The sequence below is a fragment of the Nesoenas mayeri genome (assembly GCF_963082525.1).
Source record: "Nesoenas mayeri genome assembly, chromosome: 1".
NCBI classification, from domain to species: Eukaryota; Metazoa; Chordata; class Aves; order Columbiformes; family Columbidae; genus Nesoenas; species Nesoenas mayeri.
Window position 1 is genome coordinate 75,234,393 of NC_137541.1, and position 24,201 is coordinate 75,258,593.

At 41.0% G+C, this 24,201-nt stretch overlaps 1 protein-coding gene across 1 annotated transcript in view; it reads right to left on the reverse strand.

Moving 5' to 3' along the window:
* Nucleotides 1-24,201, reverse strand: part of PPFIBP1 (PPFIA binding protein 1) — a 115,983-nt gene that overhangs the window by 16,225 nt on the left and 75,557 nt on the right. Inside the window, exons 5-15 of the mRNA XM_080358587.1 lie at nt 21,938-22,024; nt 21,062-21,175; nt 20,385-20,516; nt 13,583-13,675; nt 11,106-11,220; nt 8,213-8,274; nt 7,416-7,500; nt 4,656-4,813; nt 3,611-3,741; nt 2,035-2,088; nt 913-973 (exon numbers count right to left, since the gene is read on the reverse strand). Coding sequence (XP_080214713.1) covers nt 913-973; nt 2,035-2,088; nt 3,611-3,741; nt 4,656-4,813; nt 7,416-7,500; nt 8,213-8,274; nt 11,106-11,220; nt 13,583-13,675; nt 20,385-20,516; nt 21,062-21,175; nt 21,938-22,024 — 1,092 coding nt within the window. The remainder of the gene's footprint in view (nt 1-912; nt 974-2,034; nt 2,089-3,610; nt 3,742-4,655; nt 4,814-7,415; nt 7,501-8,212; nt 8,275-11,105; nt 11,221-13,582; nt 13,676-20,384; nt 20,517-21,061; nt 21,176-21,937; nt 22,025-24,201) is intronic.

Genomic DNA, 24,201 nt, shown 5'->3' on the forward strand with positions numbered 1-24,201 from the left:
CACACGGATTAATTCTTGCTTTCTTTGAGGCCAGGGAGCTGACATGACAATACAGTTGCTTTGGTTTACTTTGGATTAACCATGTACTTAATTAGCCACACGCAGTCTGTTAAGGCACTAATGGGCACAGCTGGCTGAGGGGACCCAAAGCAGGAATCGGAGTAGAACCAAGCAGATAAAACACCCACAGCCTCCACTTCTTGGTTGTCCAAACAAACCCTAACCCATGAACTCCAGCTTTCATCATCAAGTTCTGGTTATGTTTTCAGTCCTGTTAACATCCCTCCTGAGCTGTGAGGCACAGCTCAGCAGCTTGGCTATCAGAAAACTCAGGAGCTTTTAGCAGTTTAGGCTGTCATAAAGAGCAGAGGAATTACCCTGATTTGATGACATTGTCAGAGGCTAGCTGCTTTTGGTCATTTCTAAACAGACCTAAACTGAAGCTACCACCAGACATACAAAGGCTCAGTATTTTGTTCCCGACTGCCTAAAACTTATAGTCACCCCAGACTGTATTTTATAATGCACTAATTACATGGCTTTCCAAAATTACTTGCCTTAAACACAGGTAGGAAGTGGTAGTGGGACTTATTTTTTTCTTGTCCTAAATCAGAAAAGCATCTCAGCTAAAAAGAAAACCTCATTATCTAAGGAAAAACACAGCATGAGAGTCCCAGGTAAACACCTCATACAAAAAAAAAAGCCTGCGTTTTCAAGAACAGATTTTCCTTTTTAATGAAATCTGGAACATGTCACATGTATGTGATCATTGCTAACACATGATGTGAGGAGCCCTACTCTGACTTAGCATTTCTCAGAAGGTGGCAAGAGGGTGTCCACAGGGTTGCTGCCATAACAGAGATGTCACCCATATTGCTAAGGGGACAGGAGGAAGTAAAAGCGCAAACCAACCGCTTCGGATGTCTCTTTCCTCAAACTGCTCAGACTGCTGGACTTCTGCAGTGAAGAAGTTCTGAAACAATGACATAAAACCCAAGACAAGTTATTAGAATTAAATTTCCTAACATAAATACACTCTCAGGAATCAACTTTAAAGAAAGCATTATAATACATGATGAGATATACTAAAAACAAAGACATTTTGAATTAAGGCAATCAATGCACTCATCAGCACCCACGCAATTTGATGAGATACTGTTAGAACATCCACATTGTAATTACTGCTACTATTGCTTCAGAGACATGATGCCTACCTTTGGATATTTTTGGCTTGCTATTTAATGTTGTATTTTCAGAAGCAGAAGCAGCAGTTACACAGGCAAAGGAAGTGATATCAACAAAAGCTATGAAAAACTGCATTTTTAGCAACAGGCTTCTGACTAATTTGATCCTTAAAGAAGCCAAGAATATTAAGACAAGCATGTTTGTTTTAGTATTTTATCTACAGTGCTATTTTCCATTTTGGACCAGATATCCTCCAACATCTGGTCAGATTTACAGTCCAGAACACTTAAGTCTGGTTAAAAACAAACTTACCATTAAAGTTTTTCCCACAACCAGGTATAAATTAAGAGTAACCAGCTGCTGAGCCTCACACCGTGTACCAGGAAAGCCCCATTGACTTAAGCTCCTTACTAACAAATCACTTTGACTCAACTTCAAGTTCATACATAGCCCCACATCTCCCCAGGGAACACGGCCATGTGGCAGAAGTTAAAATTATTTTCTCATTGTAGTCAGCTGATGACCTTTCCCCCCATTATTCAAAGGAAACAGCAAATCATGTTCACACGTACTACAGAAAACTGTAGATTCCAAAGTATATTGACAGTCCTGTCAATACCTGATGAGAGATGCTTCACAATGTAAAAGAAATTAACCACACATGTGCATTGGAAAATAATTATCACAAGAACATAGGACATGAGCATAAAACTACCACCATTAAATATAATCTTGGCTAGAATTAATTGACTTGTGCATCGGTAAAATATAGGGGGGTGTATTGGGGGCTTTCAAGTTGGCAATCACATATAAACATCTTTCCTACACATTTTTGATTGTGATACTTACACTTGACTATCGCACAGCTGAGTTTCTGGGGAGGAACCTGTTGATCTTACTTCACTGTAAAAAACAAAAAAGATGCAAAAAAAGTACGCCATTTGGGAATCAGTGCTGATACAGAAATTCTATCATCTCAGCCTGCTTTAATACTGCTTTCACTTCAGCTGTTTTGGTACTAACATGACAAATTTTCCCCTCTATGGTGGCAAGTCTTGTGAAAGATAAGGGACAAAAGTGAGCTCAAGAATCCCAGGAAGGACAACTTGCACTGTTAAACTGATGACAACACTTCACTGTTCAGCTTCAATAAATGCAAAGGTTACAGCAGTTACAGGGCCTGCAGCAGCACCAAGCAGTGGAGATCAGTGGCTCCCTGCGAGTCACCCACAGCACTGGGCATTTTGTTGCGTGTTAGTGCCTTGTTTTGTTTTGGGTATTTTTTTTCAGAATGTGACACAAATGGTCCTGCTGGTCATGGCTAGAGCTGCATGAGGCACAGCACAGCAGGCACCAGACACCAAGCAGAGCTGGTCTTCTGGACAGGATGCTTTCCTTGACTGGAACTGAAAAATCACATATGTGCTTGCACTGGTTTTTCACACTGAGATTGATGATGGTGTTAAGCAAACAAGATTCCTTTCCTTGCCTCTGGATTTTTAGTATTTGATACTCATTTAGATAAAGCCAGGAACTTGCACCCTGAAGAAGAAACCCTAGCACAGCCTTTGTCCAGCTGTGCGTTCTGTGTCCTTTGCAGCCCTCCCTGCAGTGCCAGTCCAGATCTGCAGGGGCCGAGTTTCATCACCTGGGCAAGGAGGCTGCTGGCTGAGGAACGACGGAGAAGCCGACAGACAACCACTTGTCAGTGTGGGGGCCCCTGGGTGCCATAGCTCAGCCACAATCCCCAGGTGTAGCCACGCACCCCACCCCAGCTTCCCGTGCCTACATGTTCTGTCCATCTTTCAAAACTGCAGGCAGGTCTCTCAAAAGAGCAAGTGAAGAAATATTATATTGTTGCATTTCATCATGTCAAAGGACAGCAGCAAGCGTATCTCTCTCTCCAGTCTTTAAGATGCCTCTTGGGTTTCTTTCTGGGGCTCCATTAATGACTTGAGGTTAGAGCTGCACAGGCCTTTTGTTGCAGTTTTGGCTGTGCCTTACACCAACTTTTAGCAACTGTGGAAAATGTTTGAACGTAAATCATCAGGAATGCATTTGTGCCAGCAAAGCCAACACTATCTCAGCCAGACCTAGATGATGTAAACTTAGATAAAAATAATGATTCTGTGTCCTTCATTATGTTAGATCAGTTTTTCTCTCCTTCTGTTCATTTCTTGTGAAGCAGCTGGTATAAAGTGCTGCTACAAGCAACAACCACCAAGCCAATGCCTGCTTACCAAAAAAGATTTAATCAACATACTTTAAGAACATAAGCTTAGTTCACTATAGCTAGTCAAGTGAATGCTAGCCACCTTTATCTGACTTAATGACTTGATAATATAGCAATTGACAGACTACTACTCTCATTGAACATCACAGAATATTGGAATTACAATTGAAAAATACATGGAAACAATAATACCTCATTTCACTTGCAGGATCTGGCCTAGGCTGTGTTTTCATTTTCTCTGCAACAGTTTCTGAGGTCTTGGATGTTGATGAAAAAGAAGGGATTGAAATCTGTAAAATACTGGTGTGGATCTGTAAGGAATTCTAAAAAGAATTTAGAATATGTCATACTGTTTTGAGTTGAAATTAAGCAGTCATAAATGAAAAAAAAAGTAACAGATAAACTATGAAAAGAAGGATCTGAAATAAAATTTTTAGAAGTTCTTGCTTTCTTTCCTTCTTTCTTTCTTTCTTTCTATGGTAATACAATGCCGATTTACTACTTGCAAGACGACACTGAAAGTAAAACATGAATCACTGCACAGATAAGCTACAGCATAGATAAAAATCTCACAAGTCTCCCAAAGCTGCCTCCTAAATCCATCTCTACCACAGACCCCATTAAGGCTAGTTCATTATTCAGGTTTATGCCTGTCCTCAGTCACTCAGAGAATACTAAAAGCTGCTAAACATTTAATTTAATTTTGGTTTCTTCACAGTGCGTTTATGCTGTTTAAGTTAAGTCCCTGCTCTGACTCAGAACTTCAAGAAGAGAGATCTATAGTTTTATTTGTAAAAATCAGAGATTGGACCACAACCTACTTATAATTTAACTCAATGGATGGAATAATGATTGCATTCTTTTAAATATGACAGGATATATTAAATAAGTCCCAACATGTCTCATTCAAGTTCTTGACAAATTAAATGCAGCTCCTAAAACAGCTATGTTTGATAGGAAAAGTAGTTTAGACTGATTCTCATGATAAATACAGCTATTTGCTGTCTCCTGATCCTATTTGATAATTAAGAAAAATTTAACTGAACTCAGATGAAACTCCTCAGCAGCCTTCACAAGAAAACTACGTTGTCCAAAATGATACAAGACATTACTAAAAACTCTGCAACCCAGAAAAAAAATCTTTTCAGAAACTTGAGTTTTGGCATCTGCAATATGAATCCAGCACAAGCAATGTTTTCATGGAGTGATAGCATTAAATGAGAAAAAAAAAAGATACCTCTTCATTAATATTCATGTTAAACTCATCGTGAATTGGAGATGCTGTTACTGGGGTTGGGGATGGGCTTTTCTCTGGGTCAGTCAGACTTGGCGTGTCCAACAAAACTGTGGAAACAGACCCTGAATTCAAGAAGTCTTCACTGTCACTTTCCTTGCCTGAAGGGAGAGAAAATGGAACAGGTGTTAGGACTTTTTTTTTAATTTTTTTTTTTTTTTTTTTTTTAGGACAGACTACAATAGGAGAAGGGGAGTCGTTGCCAAGTGTCAATTCACAATTCAAACATCACAACACAGCACGGTTATAGCAAAGGGAGAACATATTTCTGACAGCAAAAAGCCCAGCAAATGCCCTCAGGGCCTTTAGTGGGATCAGGTTCAACAAGCTGAATAAACTGGTGTAGTTATTTCCTGTCCCATGTTCTGGAATTTCATACTAAATACTACTTCTCCCTCATTCACTAAGGTAAGACCAGGGGGTCAAGTCTGCCTGAAACTTAAGCTGTCCCTATGGTATCTTCAAGTTACCCGTAGGAAAAATGCAGCCCACTGCACAAGAGTCTAATACCACCTTTTAAATGACCACATTACGTTTGCATACTGACACACACTGAGTGTGTCTCATCTAGTTAATGCCACAGCCCGCACCAGCATCTGGCATCCTTTGCTCCCAATGAGTGACTCGCTTCTCCTGAACTGCCTTAGTGCTACCAAAAGGTTTGGATGCACACACTTGTTGTGGATACCAGAGTACTGACACTGACAAGAAGTTAAAGGCAACCAATACTTTCTAAAAAGCAGGCAGAAATCTAGCACTCATTGCCAAAGATCTGACGCAAGTACAAGCCAAAGTCTGTTCACAGCAAAAACCTCTCTTGTCCATTTTTCACTGCCTGAAATCTCTGTCCATGCTCCACGAACTGACCATGAAGCACAGCTCCCAGAGACTCAAGGTCTGTTTTAGCATCCAAGATCCAAAGCCCACAGGCAGTTTTCAGCTCAGGATGCTGTGGCACATGCCAGCTCCCATCCAGGCTTACGTCTATGACGCTGGACTAAGAGAAGCCACTGCATCCACCTCAGGGCTGCAGGTGCTCATGGGGGGCAGGACAAGCAGCTGGAGACCATAGATGAGGACTTTCACATGGCCCTGCAAATCAGCTGGTGCGCTCAGGAGCAGAGGTCAGGATCTCCTTGCTGGAATCACTAACGCCCCACAGGGACGGCCTCTCAAAAGCCAGACAGTCGGAAGGAGGGCCACCAGGACCCTCTCTTCTCCCTGGGTCTCACCCCCAGACTCAGCAGCACGTCCAGATGGGGCTCTGCCCTGGGCCAGGATGGCAGACCCAAGAGCCCAAATAAATCCACCACTACAAAACCACATCTTTTGCCCTCTCACTTACTTCGGGTTATTGACAATCTTCACTCTTTGAAAGGATCCGTGGGGGCAGCTACATCTCTCCCCCTTAGGGAAGGTCATCCACCTCCCACATTTGCATGGCCAACAAAAACCACAAGCCTTTCTTTATCTTAAAGAAGCTCAGGCAACGAGCTCAGGTCAATTCAAGGCTTGTGGAAGGCTGGGTTGGCCTTCTTTGGCCTTTAGAGGACTCAGTGACAACGGTAGTTTCCATAACAAGGTAATATAACACTGTGGTGCACAGACTTTTAAGTGGCGCATATATTATACGTGTATACATTATTAGAATGCTAATTTCTAAAATATGCTGGGGACAGGTCTTTCAGAGGACAGTGACCTACAAAATGCAACTTGAGTGCTGAAAGAACAGGATGACGCAGGGAAAAAACCCACCAGGCCAGGATTATTGGTGTAAAGGGAGAAGCTAATTTTCTAACATCTAAGAAAAATGTCAGTGTAATGTTATACATGTGTTTCTTTTTATTTTCTTTTAAGGGAGAAAGGAGAGAGACAGGGTTTTCAAAGCAATTCCATCAAACTGATGACCGATTGAACATTTATCACCTTTGGGGATCAAAAGCTCCTGGATCTGGAAGCCTCCACCAGTCATGCAACAATGGACTGTTACATGTTATGGTGTATATTACAGCTACTGTTTCAGCCACGCAGTTAAGCTCATTATCTGGTGGCAAAGAAGGCTTCTTTGAGGCGGGGGGGTGAAGAAAGACTGGTAGGAAAAGCCAGCCTGGCCCCTAACTGTGGTAAGGAAGGAGGAAAACTATTCCACAGCTGCTGCGTGTGGTGGTTTGCAAAGGCTTCCCTACGTGCCGAAGACGTGGCGTGTCATCGCGACATAGTCCTGGCAGCACATCCACTTCGCTACAGACGTTTTTGCAGCTCTCGGGTGTTACTACTACACCATGCGCAGCCACCAGGGTGGTGCTGGTTTGGCTGGTAGGAACGTGCTTGTTCAGGCACTGCTGGGCTCAGCTGCCAACCCCTCCCCAGGAACACATGCAAGAGAGCCCTGAAAGGCATTCGGGAGGCTATGGGAAGAGCCTGAGAGCTCATCGTATTCAAACTGATTTTACAAGGGGCAAATAAGCAGCATGACAAAAATAGTTACTATTTATCAGATGATAAATGGGACAGCACCCAAATGTGCAGCTGCCTGGACAAATAAGGCAAATTACCAGTTCACACCAGCTGAGTAACTGACTTTTACTCTACCTAAGAGATGCCTCCGAAGATAGTAACTCTAAGAGTCAGTATAACTCTACCGCAATGTACCTAGAGTTTAAATGAGAGTAGGCTTTAATTTATTTTTTGATTGCACAATACCTTTTTTTCCTTGAGCCAGTATCACCATGTCTTGAACTTTCTTGTACCTGTTCAGAGATTGCCGAAGCTCTTCTATCTTCCGATCCTAAAATAAAGGAAAGTTGTGACCGTGCTTCTTCCTTCAGCAAATTAAAAATAAGAAATACAAATACTAGACATTCTTTGGCTTAATCGGTTGTGAGACGAAAAGAAATGGGAAGTGTGGATGGGATAGGACCCAGAACTCTGTTATATGAAATATCAAAACTCGTATTTAGCAAAACTATCACCTGGTTAATCACCAGAATTGTCCCAGCCTTGAAAGTGGATTTCAGGTCCCTTGTTAAGTCAAAGGTGGAGTATAATAAATTTGTGATGTACAAAGAAAGCAGTAATCAAAGGATTTGGGGCTTTGGTGATCAAAAACAAATATCCTATAAAATGCACATGCTTATAACTGTGCAAAACCATACAGGAAAACAACTTATACTTTATAGAAAGCCCTTCTGGAAACACAGCCCGTGATATCTCATGGGACTTGTATAGAGCTCTTTACATTTTCAAAACATAGTGTAAATTGCAGTTGCACTGAACTGAATAATAAACAGTGTAAGGACTCTGTGTCTATGCGAACAAGGCTCACAAATGCTTAGTTACAGTCCCTTAAAAGCACCGCAGTGCTTACAACCATAGTGAATCATTGATTCTTACAAATTTGATTTTTTAATTGAATTGTGACAAGTTCGTATATGAAGATTTTCTTAGAGATTTAACTCAAACTGATGAATGACTACTGAAAAAAATAATGACTTTGCTACCTTCTCTTCATTTGCTGCCATTAGAGATTCTACCGCCTTCTTCATTTTCTGTACCTCTATATCTAAAAACACAATACAGTTCTCTAAGTCAATTTACATAAGACAGTGTAAGGAAATAAGAAAAAAAACCAACACAATGTAGAAGCAACTCGGTAATATCTGAGACTAAATTCACAAATTAAAAGACAAACCATAAGTCACTTAAATTCTATTTTAGATGGAAATATACAGAAGATAACCCTTTTTCCTCTAAACCATTTTTCAGACTTTTTTTAATATCAAGGAAATGATGAAATTCAGGAAATTTCCTTACCCACCTTCCCAGACTTAGGAAAATGAAAAAGTCAAGAGTAAAACTTCTGCTTGACTTTCACGATCTCCATCTTTCAAATAATCGCAAAACAAAAAATCCAAAATATAAAATGCTACATTTGAAGTGCAATAAAACACATCCTCATTACAACAGTCAACAAACATTCCAAATGGCATCTCAAAAGCCCACTATACAAAACAACAGGATTAATGGATATGATGAAGAAAGCATTGTGCAGTGATGCTTAGTCTGAATTCAGTATGGATGTACAAATGAGGACAGCACAATGGAATGATACAAGTATTTGCTGTGATGAGCAGTCATGCTAGGATATATATGGTAGTCCAGACTTGGAAAAGGTCCCTAATACAGATGACAGTGTTCTGTGCTTCATCTATAACCCTTATTTACAAAGAAGTATAACTACATGGGAACATGTATGTTCTAATGAGGTTAGAATTTGGAGGTGTTCTGAACTAGAAATTAAAAAAGAATGGAAATAATGTCAATTCTTGCTATAAATCTAACTTGCATAAATGAAGTAAACTTTAAATTTCATTACAAACATAGGCAGGTGGCCAAATTCACAGAGAAGTTAAGAGTTTTACCTGGTTTTATCTTCCTAAAACTTCTCAGAAAACAGAGTGGGAAGAACATTTTCTTCCTTAATGAAATGCAAGAAAACTGCCTGGCTGGCTTTCTATTAGGCTAAAACTGCAATTGATCTAGTTCCCATGATTTTCACTCAGCCACATTAAGAGAAAATCTGGTTTACTGGATTGTGACTGCATTTCATTGAGAGACAACTGTTCTGTGAGTCTCCATGAGACCAAATCTTTCTTTGCCTATCAGCTTTTCCTCAGAAAACTTTGTATTTCAAGCATGATATACCCACCCTTATTCTCAAATTTTACTGTAACTAAGGGTTATAGATGATGCAACCTAACAACATTTGTTAAAGCGGTTTTGCGAACACATGCAGAAAGCTATTTCGGAAAGCACTTCTGAAATGCAAACGCTTGTGGAAAGACACCAGAAACCTTACTTTTATCTTTGAGCTTCTTTTTACAATTTTCATCTGTGCAGGAAAATCCATTGGGTTTGAAATTAGCATGAAGGTTATGACATTAAATAACTTTTAACACAGTATTGATACTTCAGGAGTCAACTATTCCACATGTATTGCAGAAGCAAGCACTCCCCTGGTGCTACCGTACCTAATGACACAAAATAGTCCCACTGATCTTATACAAAACTACCTGTCTCAAAGATATATTTTTCAAATGTATGTTTTCACTTGCAAGGCCTCAGAAGAGGTTTATGCCATTAGATTACTCTTAAGCTAACGCTTTACTAGCAAAAGCCAGGTAAGTGATAATGTAAGCGTATTCGTTCAGAAAGCACAATTCAGCTCATGGGGCAGATAACCTGTGTTATCTGCAAATAGCATTACTCATATACTTGCTCCAAGGCAGAAATAACATGGTTCATCATGGCTGAAGATCCTCCGCTGGACTATACTGAAAACTAAACTAAAGCTGAGAACCAGAGGGTAATGGGAGTTCAACATACACAGCGGTCCCCAGGATGAAAAGCCTCATATAAACAGTCATAAATGCAATAAAGCCAGACTTTGTTCACATTTAAACTTTCTTAGAAAAAGGAATCATGGTTCAATTTAGTCACTTTTAGTGCTCTTACAGTTTTTTTCTTTTTAAACAGATCATTTTATTAAATAAAATATGACAGTCTACACACAGCATTTTCCTCCTCAGGTCAGGGAAGGATATTAACTAAACTTTTGAGGCTTTACTTTTCTAAAAAACATATTTTAAAAGCACAATCTTCAAATCAGCAATAACTACCCGTGAGATATATTCAGAAGTAAAATTGTAGCAAGTCAAAAAAAAAAGTCTGTGGAGAAGTTTTGTGAGACTTTAAAGAAAAAAAATTAAATAATTTCCCCAACCTAAGCTTCCCCCCAAATAAATACTGATTTCGTTTCTTCTTTGCCAGCAAATAAAAGAATTGACATGTAAAAATTCTGTGCTAACTCAAGCTTAATTAGGATTTAGACTTATCCAGTGCACAAATACAGAACCAGTCCTCAATTTTATCTTCTTAGGGCCGGGTCCACACTGAAGATTTGCTAGCACACACCATAGTTTGACTTGCAGTATGGCTTTTCCCCTTTCTTAACACTAAGGGATGTACAAACAAAGCCCATCACAGATACGCGTGCAGAAAGCTCCCTTCTCAATATAATCTTTTTAGGGAACTTCCTGAAAGTTTTAGGATTTCTTTGCCAATATAAATGGCATCTTCCAAGGCACCATGTAAACAGCTAACTAGGAATTACCTAGGCTAGTTTAAAGTTGATTAAGAACCTGCTAGAATGGTAGGTTCAGCAGTTGCATCATGAATACTCCCTAAATATATTAAAAGAAGTAAACACCAAGACAGAAAGTCTATGAAAACTGAGGCTTTTATCTGCTATTTCCTGTACAATCCTTCATGGAACCATGACCTCAGATGAGGTGACTGAGGAGGACACAGTGACAGAGCCTCCCTTTTTCTTACCTCTGTCCAGTATTTCAATTCCTTCTCCTTTCAGCTTGCAAACCAGTTTTTCCTGCAGCCTTTTAACCTCAGCTTCCTTTTGCTCCAGTTTGTCTTTCAAAGCCGTTAGCTCATCCTGTAACAGAGAGAGAATCACTCAGTGACAGCGTCTGCACACACCTGACGTATTTCCAAAATCCCCTCCTATGAAGCACAGTGGACAGGTCCTCAGCGGGTAGAAATGACCAAGGTCCCCCTGATATTTACACTGGCTGAGGGTGCACCCACCAAACTCTGCCTCTGAACATCATAACAGACCACTGAGCCCTTAAGGGGGCAAAGCCAGGGGGGCCTATGGTCCAAAAATGTTCATTTGATGTATAATTTTAAAAGAGATTTTACATCTAAATTTTAAAAAGAAAGAATAAAGGAAAAAAAAAAAAAAGGCATTATTTATTTAACCTTGCAGAGACAGAAAAAGTGCAGGTGATGAGGCTGAATGCTAACATTTAGGAATGTTTATTTCATATTTATAGGGCATTTTGCATGTTCAAAGCTGGACAATTATGGAACTGTGCTTACACCCGACTAAGGACATTTTCAGAAATAACCACTGCTTCTATGAAAGAAAAGTCAATCACGACACCATCAAGCACATAAACACATACTGGAAAGCAGTTCAGATGAAAATGTGGTACCTCTGCCACAGTTTGGCTTTGCTGATCAAGCATTAGGAAAGGAAGCTTAGTGCTGAGATTCATGGGAATAAGACAGATGGTGTTTGGGGGAGTTGCTGTCAAATTTTAACTTTGCTCTAATCATCTGCACTAGCAAGTGACTGGCAAGGATCCATGCATTTAACTTTTTAAAATTTGAGTTAAATCCTACCCAGCTTAGTAACATGTTTCTTTGATGTCCGAGGATATCTTGTGCAACAGCATCATCAAGACAGGACCCTCAGTGCAAATGTACCCAACACTGAAAATTTAATTTGTTCAGTTTGTAAACAAAACAAAACAAGGCAAGATTCATAATTTTTGGCATTTACAGCTTCTAATGGAAGTGTTAAATCCCTAAAGGAATAAACCAAACTAGAATACTGTGGCTTAGGTATATTCCTGAGCTTCCCTCAAAAGATCTATTGCAAATATGTAGAAATATCTGTGACCCAAACTACGGCCCAGACTACAGAATTTCCCAAAATCGTTTCCTGTTTGCTCTAAAGCACCATTAAAAAAATAAATAAATCTTTGTTTTCAAGAAACCAAAGCTTCTTCCAGAACAGTGGTTGGGCAATTCAGTCCTCCCGTGCTCCAGTTTGGTACTGATTTTGATGGGATTTCTGCCAGTGTAGGACCAATGCTTCTCCAAAACACAAGACCATCTCTTGGTCACTTGAGAAGCTGCTGTTATAACCATGGGCAACTAGAGCTGCATGTAGTTGTTGATGTGTATTTTTCTTTCCCTAAATTAGAAACACAATATGTGAATTTACATGTGGGAGAAGGGACAGTGTAAAAGAATCACTATTTTCTAGTTAGTTGCCATGAATAAATTTTCTCTAAAAAGGTAAGAAAAAGCTCTGTTTGAATAATGGGCATAAGCTACTGAACAGGCAATCTTCCCTTGGAAAGGGAATGATTCTAACCCAAGTCTAACTCCATTATGTGTAACCTATGCAAAACTCACAAGACTAAAACCCTGTCCCATCCAGTAAAAAAGCTGTTTACAAGGAATATCTACATAAAGAGCTTTCCACGTCTAATGGGAAAGGGCACACTGCATATCAACACACAGCAATTAATGAAGAACAAAGCATGACAGCACGATGCAAGACAGACTGTAAAACAGTGGAACATGAAGAATTCAAAACAGGCCCAATGTTACCCAGAAACTACTACACCTTTAGTATCTGGCTTTTTTGCTCCATCCGCTGCTTTTCATACTGCATCTGACCCACTTTGATTTTCATGCTAGAAAGTTTGGCCATTAAAGACTGGTAACAGAGACAGAGGAGTGAGAGAAAACTAAAGATAGAAAAGAACAAGGCTAAATGGCAAGAGAAGTTAGACACTTAGAGAAACCCACTGCTAGAATTACTTAGGTGAATGCTTTCTCTTCAAAAGTCGTTGATTTTTAGCACATTTAGAGGAGAAAATAAATGCTCAGGTTTGCTCTCACCTATGGCACATGCCTTATGTACTGCAACTGGTGTTCCTTGACAGATACGTGAAACAAGGGACTAAATAAGTAAATATATTTATTGTTAACAGCCAGCTGCATGGTGAGTTATTCGTCATGAAAAACAATACACAGATCTCAAAACCACAGCATGAAATTTGGAAATAGCCCCTGTTGCTAAGCAAGTATCATCAAAACCCTGGGCGTGAACGCGCTCAGGATTTTGCAGGGTGCAGGCAAGGACTAGGAAAAAAAAGAGTAAACTTCTAAAGCCTGACATACACCCACCTCTGCTTCCTCCCCTCAGCCTCACTTACTTTGGTTGTTTTAAGTTTCTTCTCATACTGGAGTCTTTCATTGTCCATTTCTCCCACTCTCAATCGCAATTCATTTATTTCCTGGATCAAATCCTGAGCGAGGGGAAAAACAAGATCAGAAACAACACAGAAATTCAATAAATAAAAGAGAGTGATAGCTGCCCAGGCATGCCTCGGCAGGACCTGTAAAAACACACCACCCAAATTCCTAGTTAAGTCAAGAAATTCAGAGCTTTCTGGATATCCAGGGACCCTATTTCTCAGTTTCTGCATTACTGCACTGAGTGCAAGAGGGCAGAGGACAAAGAGAGACATAAATTTCTGTTGCGTTCCCTGCGCTGAAGGCCAAGAAAGGCCTCCTGCCCCTCTGGCTGCCCAACTGCTTGGATGTCCACCACAACATGTGGTAATGGAAAGCAGTGGCAGTGGCCACATCCTCCCCACTTCAGGCTCGCTGGCCGTCACCTGCCTTTTGAAAATATGAAGTGATTGCAGCGTAAATTTATGTTTCTGTCACTCAAATGAGCCCCTCTAATGGAGGGCTGAATGGAAAGACCCTCACTAGTTTCTACAAGCATAAAGTCATATGTATTTAAGCATCAATGGTGCCACTATATTTGAGATTTTTAAGTTCAGCCTGGTTTGGAAGAAAGTTGGAACCACCACCAACTCACACCTGAGCTCTTTGGAGAAGAAAAGGCTGAGAGGGGATCTTGTTTATGCTTATAAATATCTCAACGGTAGGTGTCAGGAGGATGGGACCAGACTCTTTCCAGTGGTGCAGAACAACAACATGAGTGGCAACGGGCACAAACTGAACTGTAGGACGTTCCATCTGAATATAAGGAGAAACTTCTTTACTCTGAGGGTGCCAAAGCACTGGAACAGGCTGCCCAGAGAGGTTGTGGAGTCTCCTTCTCTGGGGACATCCAAAACCCACCTGGACACATTCCTGTGCAATCTGCTCTGGGTGAACCTGCTTTAGGAAGTGGGTTGGACTGGATGATCTCCAGAGGTCCCTTCCAACCCCAAACATTCTGGGATTCTGCCCTTAGTGTCACCAGCTCACCTTAGTGTCCCTTCCTCCAATGGTGAAACAAACCCTGAGTTTGACTGCCCACCAAAGTGCAAGGCACCCTTTCTCCAAACCTTCCCGTCTTCTAGATGGGGAAACGGGATCTTAAGTAGCCAGTGTCCAGCCTGTGGGACAGCCAGGACAGAGTGACCCTCCATATGAGAGACAATGAACCACAGGTTATGGGGAAAATTACCTTCCTGCTCTGCAGAGGACCTCATTAGCAGAAAGCTGTGGCTTTCACACAACTCAGATATGTCCAGCAAGCTTCTGCCTCATTTATATCTCACTGACCTTTATATATAGACACCAGGTCAGTGTTATGTTTGTGTGAAAAAAAAAACACAAAAGAAGAAAAAAGGTGTTTCTCAGCAGCTACTGTAATGTTGTATCACCAAGAAAGTCTTCCAAAGAGGAGATAAGCTCTTTGTGCACCCCAGAAAACAAGAGGACTTGAACTACAGCATGATGGCTTTTAAGCTACTAAGAAGATAGCACAGTACCTAGGCTTGCTTGTCTTCCTACACAGTAGGGCAAATCCTATCCATGTCAAGCAGCGCTGTACATCAGTCTAACAACTGCCAGCACAATTTTTCAGAGCTAATTGTATAATTAATAGAGATTTGTAATTTATAAATTGACAAGCCAGCAGCTGACACTTGGAGGTTATTCATGGGTCCCTGGTAACACCTGCCTTCCAGCCCCACACCACATTTTCTGAGCTAATGAACCTCTGGTTTTTATTTTGTGCATAATGAATGTGATGACAACAGAGCAGCATATGTGTTTCTTTAGCAAGATCCAAGCTCAATCACCACAACTACAAGGAAAATGAAAATATTGAACATTTTTATGAGATTAGTAATTACTACCACTAATGTATCACTTTCTAACTTGTATACACCTGCAATTCCTCACTGACTCTTCAATGTGTGACCTTGACAAAGCACATCAGTCTTCCATGTATAAATGTACATGGATGCCAATCTGCATTACTATATTAATTGAGTTGTTTCTTATGAACAGCAAGTGTTCGAGATCTCCACCAAATCTACGTTCTCAGGTCTGATGGCCAGCTTTTACACTCTGACAATTCATTTTTCTGGGGCTTTTCTCTCCTGCAGCCATCATTGTTGTTTTGGGTTTTGTTTTTTTTTTTTTGTAGCAATAACTGCTGAGGTTGTTGCCTACATATTTATCACTTGAAATATATGATTTTAAAAATACTGTAGGAGAGGGAAACCAGTTATTGTATTCAAAAGGCCCCTGTGAGCAAAAGGAATAACAAATCAAAACTCTGCTCCTTTTTTCATACAAGTTAGCACAACCCGTATCAATTAATAGAATTACCAAGATGCACTCACAATGTCACAGAAAATAACGCAATCTTGCAACCAGAATCCAAGAGTGTAAGATCTGAATTCTTCTGCTTAATCAATTATGGGCCTCATATGTAATCAATACTGTACAATTTGCTCAAGGGTTAAGTAGAACTAAAGTTTAACAGTGTGCTTTGCCCTAAAAATATTTTTGATTACTCTCCTGCAAGTGCAACATTAACTCAAGCCTTAAGTTATAGACAACATAGTAACTGTAAATGACATTCTTTCTCACCTTTATGAGGCAGAGGAGTACATTAAAGATTCACCAGGTTCCATACACCGACCCTCATTAGTACCAAAGAGATGGTCAAACCTTGCAGAAGTGAGCAGAGGAAAAAGAAAAGGCCCAAACAGGTCTGTTTCCCTGCTACTGAATTACCACCCTGTTTTCCCAAAAATAAGACCTACCCCAAAAATAAGACCTAGCATGATTTTTCAGGATGCTCAAAATGTAAGCCCTACTCCAAAAATGAGCCCTAGTTGCAGTTCATTAAAAAAGTCAACTTAAGTAGTGTCCAGGCATGTAAAAAAGTAAGCACCTTTTGGAGGAAAAATTGTATAAGACCCTGTCTTATTTTGGGGGAAACAGGGTATTTATCTTGGAGCAAGCTTCTGGAGGTAGAGATTGTCAAAGGCACTGAGGTTTTCTAAGAAATCTCAGTCCTTCCAGAGTATTTCAACTTTCCTGCATGCTGCCCTGAAACATTTACCCTTTTCTTTCACTATTCTCTGTTCAACTGATTTTGACTACAAACCTTTCCCAGCAAGGACTATGCCTTCCCCCCTCCTGCAGCAGCCCCAGCAAGGAGATCACAGCATTATTTGAAACCTGCAGGTGCCAACCATCATAACTGCTTATGGCCCCAGGAACTTTTGGGACGAGTGTGATGCTTCAGGTGTGTGCATCTCCATGGCACTCAGTGTGTTGTATGGGTTCATCAGGATCTGAGATCAGACCAAAAACCCCACAGAGTTCCATGGCTGACTTGGATGAACCAGCAGTAAAAGAGTCACCCACATGGTGGCCAGTGTATGGCACACGCTCTACTTGCATTTAATACCTCCTCTTCAGGCACCCATAAATGGGTGAAAATACCTGCCCTGGGCATAATCCTAGATCCAAAGAATCATTTTGGTTGGAAAAGATCTTTAAGATCATCCAGTGCAAGCATTAATCAAGCACCACCAAGTCCACCTCTAAACCATGTCTCCAAGAACATCATCTACACGTGTATGTTCCTGCCCTTTAAACTTGCAAAACAGGAAAAAGCCATTAAAGGGTCTTCTTCTGATCCATGGTCAGGTCCCTCCACGCCAACACCCAACAGCAATTCCTTGCATGGATCCATAAATGAAGTGGACAGGGTGGGACATACAGACTCCTATTTCCCAAAGCCTTTTTCTTCTCTGCTCTTCTTACTTGTGCTCTTCATGGCAGGGCCAGGGAGGCACAAAAAGCAATTATAACTTTCAGAGGTCAGAGGCTTCCTTACTGGCACTTGGAATACAAACTACATTCATCATTTTGCGCCACTCAGAAACTCATCTGCACAAAGGAGTCTGGTGGTGGTTAAATTATGAAGCGAGCCCCATGAGTGAGCCAGTTTAGTCTCTAGCTGCTGCTTCAAAGACCATGTCTGGTTCTGGACTCCTCCCTAAATAAACTCCCTCATATGATATTTTCTTACATAATCTCAGTCCAACTCAGAGCATCCATGCTCCTTAAGGAAAATAATACTGGTGTCTGCCAAGAAAGTGGAAAGACTGGAATGATTTAAAGGACAGATAAAATCATAAATCTCTACTATGCATACAATTAGCTTTGAAAAAGCCATGTATTTGTGAACACCTAGACAGGAAAGTCCTAGAACACAAAGGAAAAAAAAGCTTACAGATATAGTCAAAGTATCTGTTTAGAGAAAGACTGGTGACTATGAGAAACCTACCAAGCTGGAATAGGAAGTTACAATCACAGACATAAGTGAAAACTGGATAATATGAAGGATTTAATCTGAATGGTAATTCCAGGGGACAGGAACTTCACAGAAGTTGTTTTAACATGTCAATGTTTGGTTGGTTTTTTTTTTCTTTTCACTTTTTTTTTTCCCTAAATAAAAACAGAAGCAATATTCATAGGTTTTCTTTCCCAGTTTGGGTATGGAATTTTTTCCATTTTAAACACTGCATTCAAATGCCATAATGTGTTTTATGGTAGAATATTTTAAAAAATCATTTAAATACTCAGTGCTGCAGAAATAATTGATCATCTGTTACTTTAAACAGGAATATTATTAGATTGACACTGAAAAAAATATTGTGTACTTCCGTGTAAGTACTGCCTCTAAAATACCTGTTAGAGATTTTTAATGGCTGAGACCCTTATAACTATTAAGCTATTAATTTTTCTGCTGAACAAATGGAAATTAAGACATATCATCCTTTCAGTGTCTAAGGCTAAGCCTTCTCACAGCTATGAAATGTAGAAACAAAGAAGAAACAACATAATAATTTCTATCACACTAAACATCATTTTGGTTTTCAAAGTGAAGGAAGAACATTTTAGTAATAGTTCATTAGTTCTGACATAAATATTCAGGCTATAAATCTATATAGCCCCTAATTATGGCAATCACCTTTTAAACATAATTTAGGTTATCTTATTTTTATCAAAGACATCAAGCCCATTTCCAGGTGTTTCAAAGAGAAAGATCTTAATAAGCTGCCACGAAGGTCAGCCTCTTGCACCGAGCCTACAGAGTTGCAGTGTAGGTTCTAGTCCCCACACTGTCACCACTTCTCTGTGAACAGAGGTAGCTCCATGCCTGCCTTCTTGGTCTGCTAAGTGTCGGTATACAGGTGAAGAGATTTACCTGTTGTAGGCTGTAATTCATGAAAGAGCCGAGCACCGTGGGGCCAGAGACCTCACGGGAGCTGAGAAAGCAGCCAGCTCTTAATACACTTCCTATGGATGCACAAGACCTTCAACGATTCCCTCCACCTTTCCCCCACCAAATTCTCCAGCACTGCCATGCACAATACTTGGCCTGGACTGCAAAATCAGTTGCTTTGAAGGCAATGCTGTGACCCTCCACATAGCACCTGGTATCAAACTAGATGAAAAGGTAATGGGAGGCAACGTAAATCTGTCACACAGCTTGGCAGCACCCAGATGTGCTGCACTGCAGGAACGGACACTGCCATGACTATGTAAATGATCACCACCTTTCAAAGCTGAACACAATTTGAGGCGCAAGTTTTCGATCTGCGGACCTCTTTGGGTCTGCGTATTACTTCAGACAGGCCCAAAAAAAGTAAATCAAAAGCAAGCCCAACTTTTGCTCTTATGCTTGCAATACAAGTGAGGAATGAGACTTCCCTGGAAAATCTGTAGGAAACTGGGAGTTGGTAAACCAATAATTAATGCGGAAAGGGCAAGTTCTGTTTCCTGTGATGGCATTATGGCTTCTTCCTTTCTAGAAATGACACCTGGAACATCCACAATACAAACATCTGACATTTCAGCTCATTTATGAACCCAGATTTGGAAATGTTGTCCTGCTTCCTAGGCAGACTCCCTTTCTGATATGGGGTATGTGACGCTTGCAGCAAAGCTTGGCCTGATGAGTCTCCTGGAAAACCTGGGTTTGCCTACCTGCACTGTTATGAGGCTTTCTGGCTTTAAACATGGGCAAGGTTCAGCTACACAGATCCACAGGACACAGGAGGGCAAATGTCCTAGAAGAACGCTGCCTGGGATGGCAGCAGCTCTGCCTGGCACTACACACTGCTGGGATGAAGCCAGATGACATGAGTATCTGCTGTCCCTCAGCCCTGGGCTTCTGTGGGGCTGGGAATTGAAGGGAGGCTTCAAACTGCCCTCACACCGAGTCACCTCATTCTCTCTGTTACTGAAAACAAAATTAATGTCTTTTAGTGTGTCTTGTCTTTGCACGTACATGTTTTCTGTGCTTGTAATGGGCTTAAGCGCTTGCCTCAGACAGGACTTACTAAAAAGATGACAGTTTCAAGCTGGGACAGGAGAGTGAAGTATGTTCATGATTTTATTCAAGTACATCCTAAATGCCATCCTGAAATCTGATGGTAAGAATCAAAACCTGAGTTTGGAACTCTTCCTTTATTTAAATCAGATTTTATCAAGAAAAAAGGACACATTTTGTTTTTAGAGATACATGTTTTACCCTTAGAGGTAAATTCCCTTCTTGCCTAGCAAAAAAAAATGCCCACCAGCACCGCTTAAAGATTAGATTTTTTTTCCCCCCAGGAAATTTTCAGATAACATGAAGCTACACACAGGTTTCCATTTATTCAGTCATGTTTTACTCACCTCTGTGTCTCTGAATCTGTCCTCATAGTCCAATCTATCCTTCTCTACAGACGTAAGCTTTAACTTCAGAGTGGAAATCTCTGCCATAAGATCCAGCTTCTGAGTTTCAAGGGATGTTCTGCTTAGAAGTTCCTGAATCAAGATAAAGAGAACAGAATTATTCACCCAAGGGGAAGAAATCAGTAATTTACTTCTACAGCTAAAGGCCTATTTCATGGGGAAAAGCACTGCACTCTTCCTTGTACTCTCTGAAGCCTTGGGACACAGCTACTACCCATCTGACAGACTCCAGGCACCTAGGATGCATCTGAGATCATGGAGACACTATCACGAGTTGGCTGCCAGGACAAGAAAAAAGCTTGTCTGTCATCACAGTTGCCCTGGGCAGCAAGGAGCTCTGAAGGGAATCCGCCCATCCTTGCTTTAATCCAAGTCTCTTTGAAGTTCAGTGAGGAGAAGCTCAAAGAAGAGTAGAACTGGATTCCTACAGTGTAGAGCAGCACTGACATTACTAAGTACAATGACTTTAAAGCAAATATGGTAGAAAATTATCACTTAGTTAAGAGACATCAAGAGGTGCAACACCTTGAAGTGCACTGCTCTCACCAAAGCAAAATGCAGTTCATTAAGACAGAATGAAGGCAGACAGCAAGACAGACAAGGGGGCTGTGAAATACCTGCTGCAGCATCTCTTCTGTGGCATTCAGCTTCTCTCTGTGCTCCTCTAGACAGAACTCCAGATCCCGAATCTTTTCTCCTTGGGCCTCCACCTGGTCTGTAAGCACACTTACCTGCCCAGCAGAGAAAAAAAGGATGCATGTTTAGTACCCCATACCCATGCTGTATGTGTCACCTGAAGAACTGTATGTGAGTAACAGTGCTCGATGGGCCAAAGGTGAAATGGGACCCCAGGGGAGGAGAAGCAGCAGAACTCTGCACCGTACACGGTGCGTTGGCAAAGGCACAGGAGAGGAGTTAAAGCTCCCCTTCATGCCTATGGGAATTTCATCCAAAGTTCTGGCAGACACATTGCAATTCAGCATCTCTCCTCCTGACTAGCCCTGGAAGTTTTCACAAGAGGTGACTGCTGCATTTTGCAGCCAACAATCATGCCTGTGCTGTGACAATACATCAACTAAAACCCACTAGGCTCCTACCTTAACAACCAAATAGCTAACCCTCACTGGACAGAATTTATTCTCCTTTCCAAGTAATTGCACACAGTCCTCTTCAGAACAATAAAAACATGTGAATGGTCATGGGAAAAGGTCATCTTAGGGACACACATTAGTTTAATAAGGTGGTTGCTTTGCAGACCTGCTCAGCTAACAAGATTCAAGAAGAGATCAGATACAGAGAAACAAAGGCCTTTAGATTTTTCCTGCAACCTAAATTCACACCTACCCTTAATCCGGGTTAACTCTCAGGTATCAGCAAGCCTTCCGAACACATTCCAAGACAAGCGCAAATAAATCCTCAGAGGTTTTGTCCCATACTGCTAAGAAGTCTTACAAATTCAAGAGCAGAAAAAATTAATTTAGGTGACTACTCACTTGCAGGACAAGAGATTCCTTATCGTTTTCCAGACGAGCCAGCCTTTCTTGATACACATCTCCATTCCCAGATATGTGTCCATTAGTCTGAAAAAGACAGCAAATATTGTATAATCAGCTGTCGTACCAAAAGTGTCATTCAAGGTTACCAACACGCTTAAGGAGTATTTTTAGTCTGCACGGTTCAAGTACAGATTTAAAGCACTCTTCAGCCCCCAATGGGTTACAAATCAAATAAACTGTCAACAAAGGATACACAACCACCATTCAGGACAGGAATTGTTCAGGGCTTAAAGATGAGAAAGGAAGAACCTTCTGGTGACCCAATTCCGCAAAACTCACTTACTGTGCATTCAGCATTTTGTTAACAAAATTTGTGCTCAATGACGTACTATGCTAAGCCATATCTGTAAAGAGACAAATACTCCAAGACACTCAGCAAGTGAAAAAAATAGAAAATCAATGTACAATCTACAAAATGTGCATTATGCTTCTTGCAAGTCAAACGATTTTTTCTAAAACACACAGTAAGAGACATCCTTTTATATCAGGCATATTGTACTGGGTATGGGTGAATGTCTGTACTCTCAACGCATCTCTTTATAAAGCTGCCTGAGGCTAAAGAGAAACAAGAATACATGTTAATGCTATCAGAGTTCAGAGGAATCAGCAACTTTCTTTCTTCATAATAACTTCGATGCTCTTGAGTGGCAAGAAGGATTTTACTCTATCCATATTCAAAGCTGTCTCAAAGCACTTTGTGACGGGCGCCACAATCAGATCTCTGCTCAGAAAAGAAATTCTTGTTCCCATCATTGCATAAATCACTTAGAGGAGGTTGAAGAAGAAAAGAAGAGCAGAGAAGCTGCTCTGAAATCCAACGTGCTCAGTACAGAAGCTCCCACCAGCTTTGGGGGTCCTTGATTTCCCTCTGAAAAGATGATGGAAAGAAACCGGGCGACCAACCCTTGTGCCCCGGTGAGTCTGCAGCACAACCCTGCTGTGAGAGGCCACCCCCATGCAGGAGCTGCCAGCCTGGGGCTCCTGCTCAGAATCTCCCTTTCAAGCAGCCCGTCTCCCCCGGTCGCCAAGGATGCCTCAGGAAACCTGCCAGCTAAAGCTCCTTTTCTGAATTACATGCCTGACTTTGTGTGACGGGAGAAACTGCCTTGTTAGAAACCAGAGGAATAAAATGCCCACCAGCACTGCTTAAAGACTAGATGCAAAGCAAACAGGAGGTGGTACAAAGCATTTGACCTCACCTTAGTGCTCTCCTTAAGAGATCAGTCTGGACAGCTTGTAAATCAGTGTGCTGTAGCAAATGTGTCTCCCAAGCACACACATGTAACCTTTGCAATGTGACCATAACATCTCTCCTGAAATCACTAGAGCTACAGCAGACTGGAAAAGGACACTCCCTAGTAATTTGTACCAATAAGTCACACCATAATGATACCCTCAATCTGAATTATTTAGCAGTAAATTACTAGGCCTTCTGACCACCAAGAAACTAAGCACCAAGGCAGAAGTACTCCAGATTTGTGAGTTGCCCCTGTTTTTCGTCTGACCTCTACCAAAATTTACCTCATGCCACAGGATTTCCATTCAAGATCAGTGAGATTCTCAGTTTTCTAAGAGTTGAATCAAGGTGAAAGAAGTCAAAGAGCTTCTCAAATAAACTTGTTAGCTACTCAACTAGCAGATTATGCTTTAAATTCTGTAACTTGACTTGTATGCAAAATACAAAAATGAGGTTTTCTATACTTTTGCTATTCTGTAGCTCTCTTCTCATTTAAAGACCTCCAACACATCCCAGGCACTTTTTCAGCCTCCAAGAATACAGCATCCCTATTTTGTAATATACAACACATTTATCAATATCCAGTGTATGTCTCTGACGTAGGAAAGTGATGTCCCCTATTACAAGCAGGCAGCCGAGGTGCAAAGATTCTCCTCCATCCCCAGGACCCACATATCCAAATCCTTGTCAAAGCTCAGACTTGACTCCCTGCCTTTTAACCACCACATCAGTGCCCCAATCACTGAACCTCCTGATACCTCCGGTCAGCGTAACCAGACACGAATTAACTAAAACCAAAGACTGCGTGAAGAAAATGTGGGGACGTTAAGTACTGTTTTCACGCTACGATGAAAATGTCTTTACAATGCTGTGAAAACCAACAAGGTGTTAAGGCAGAATGTTAGTCATTGTGCACAACATCTTGCCAAGACACCTTTGTTTTAAACTCTGTTCCCATACCTCA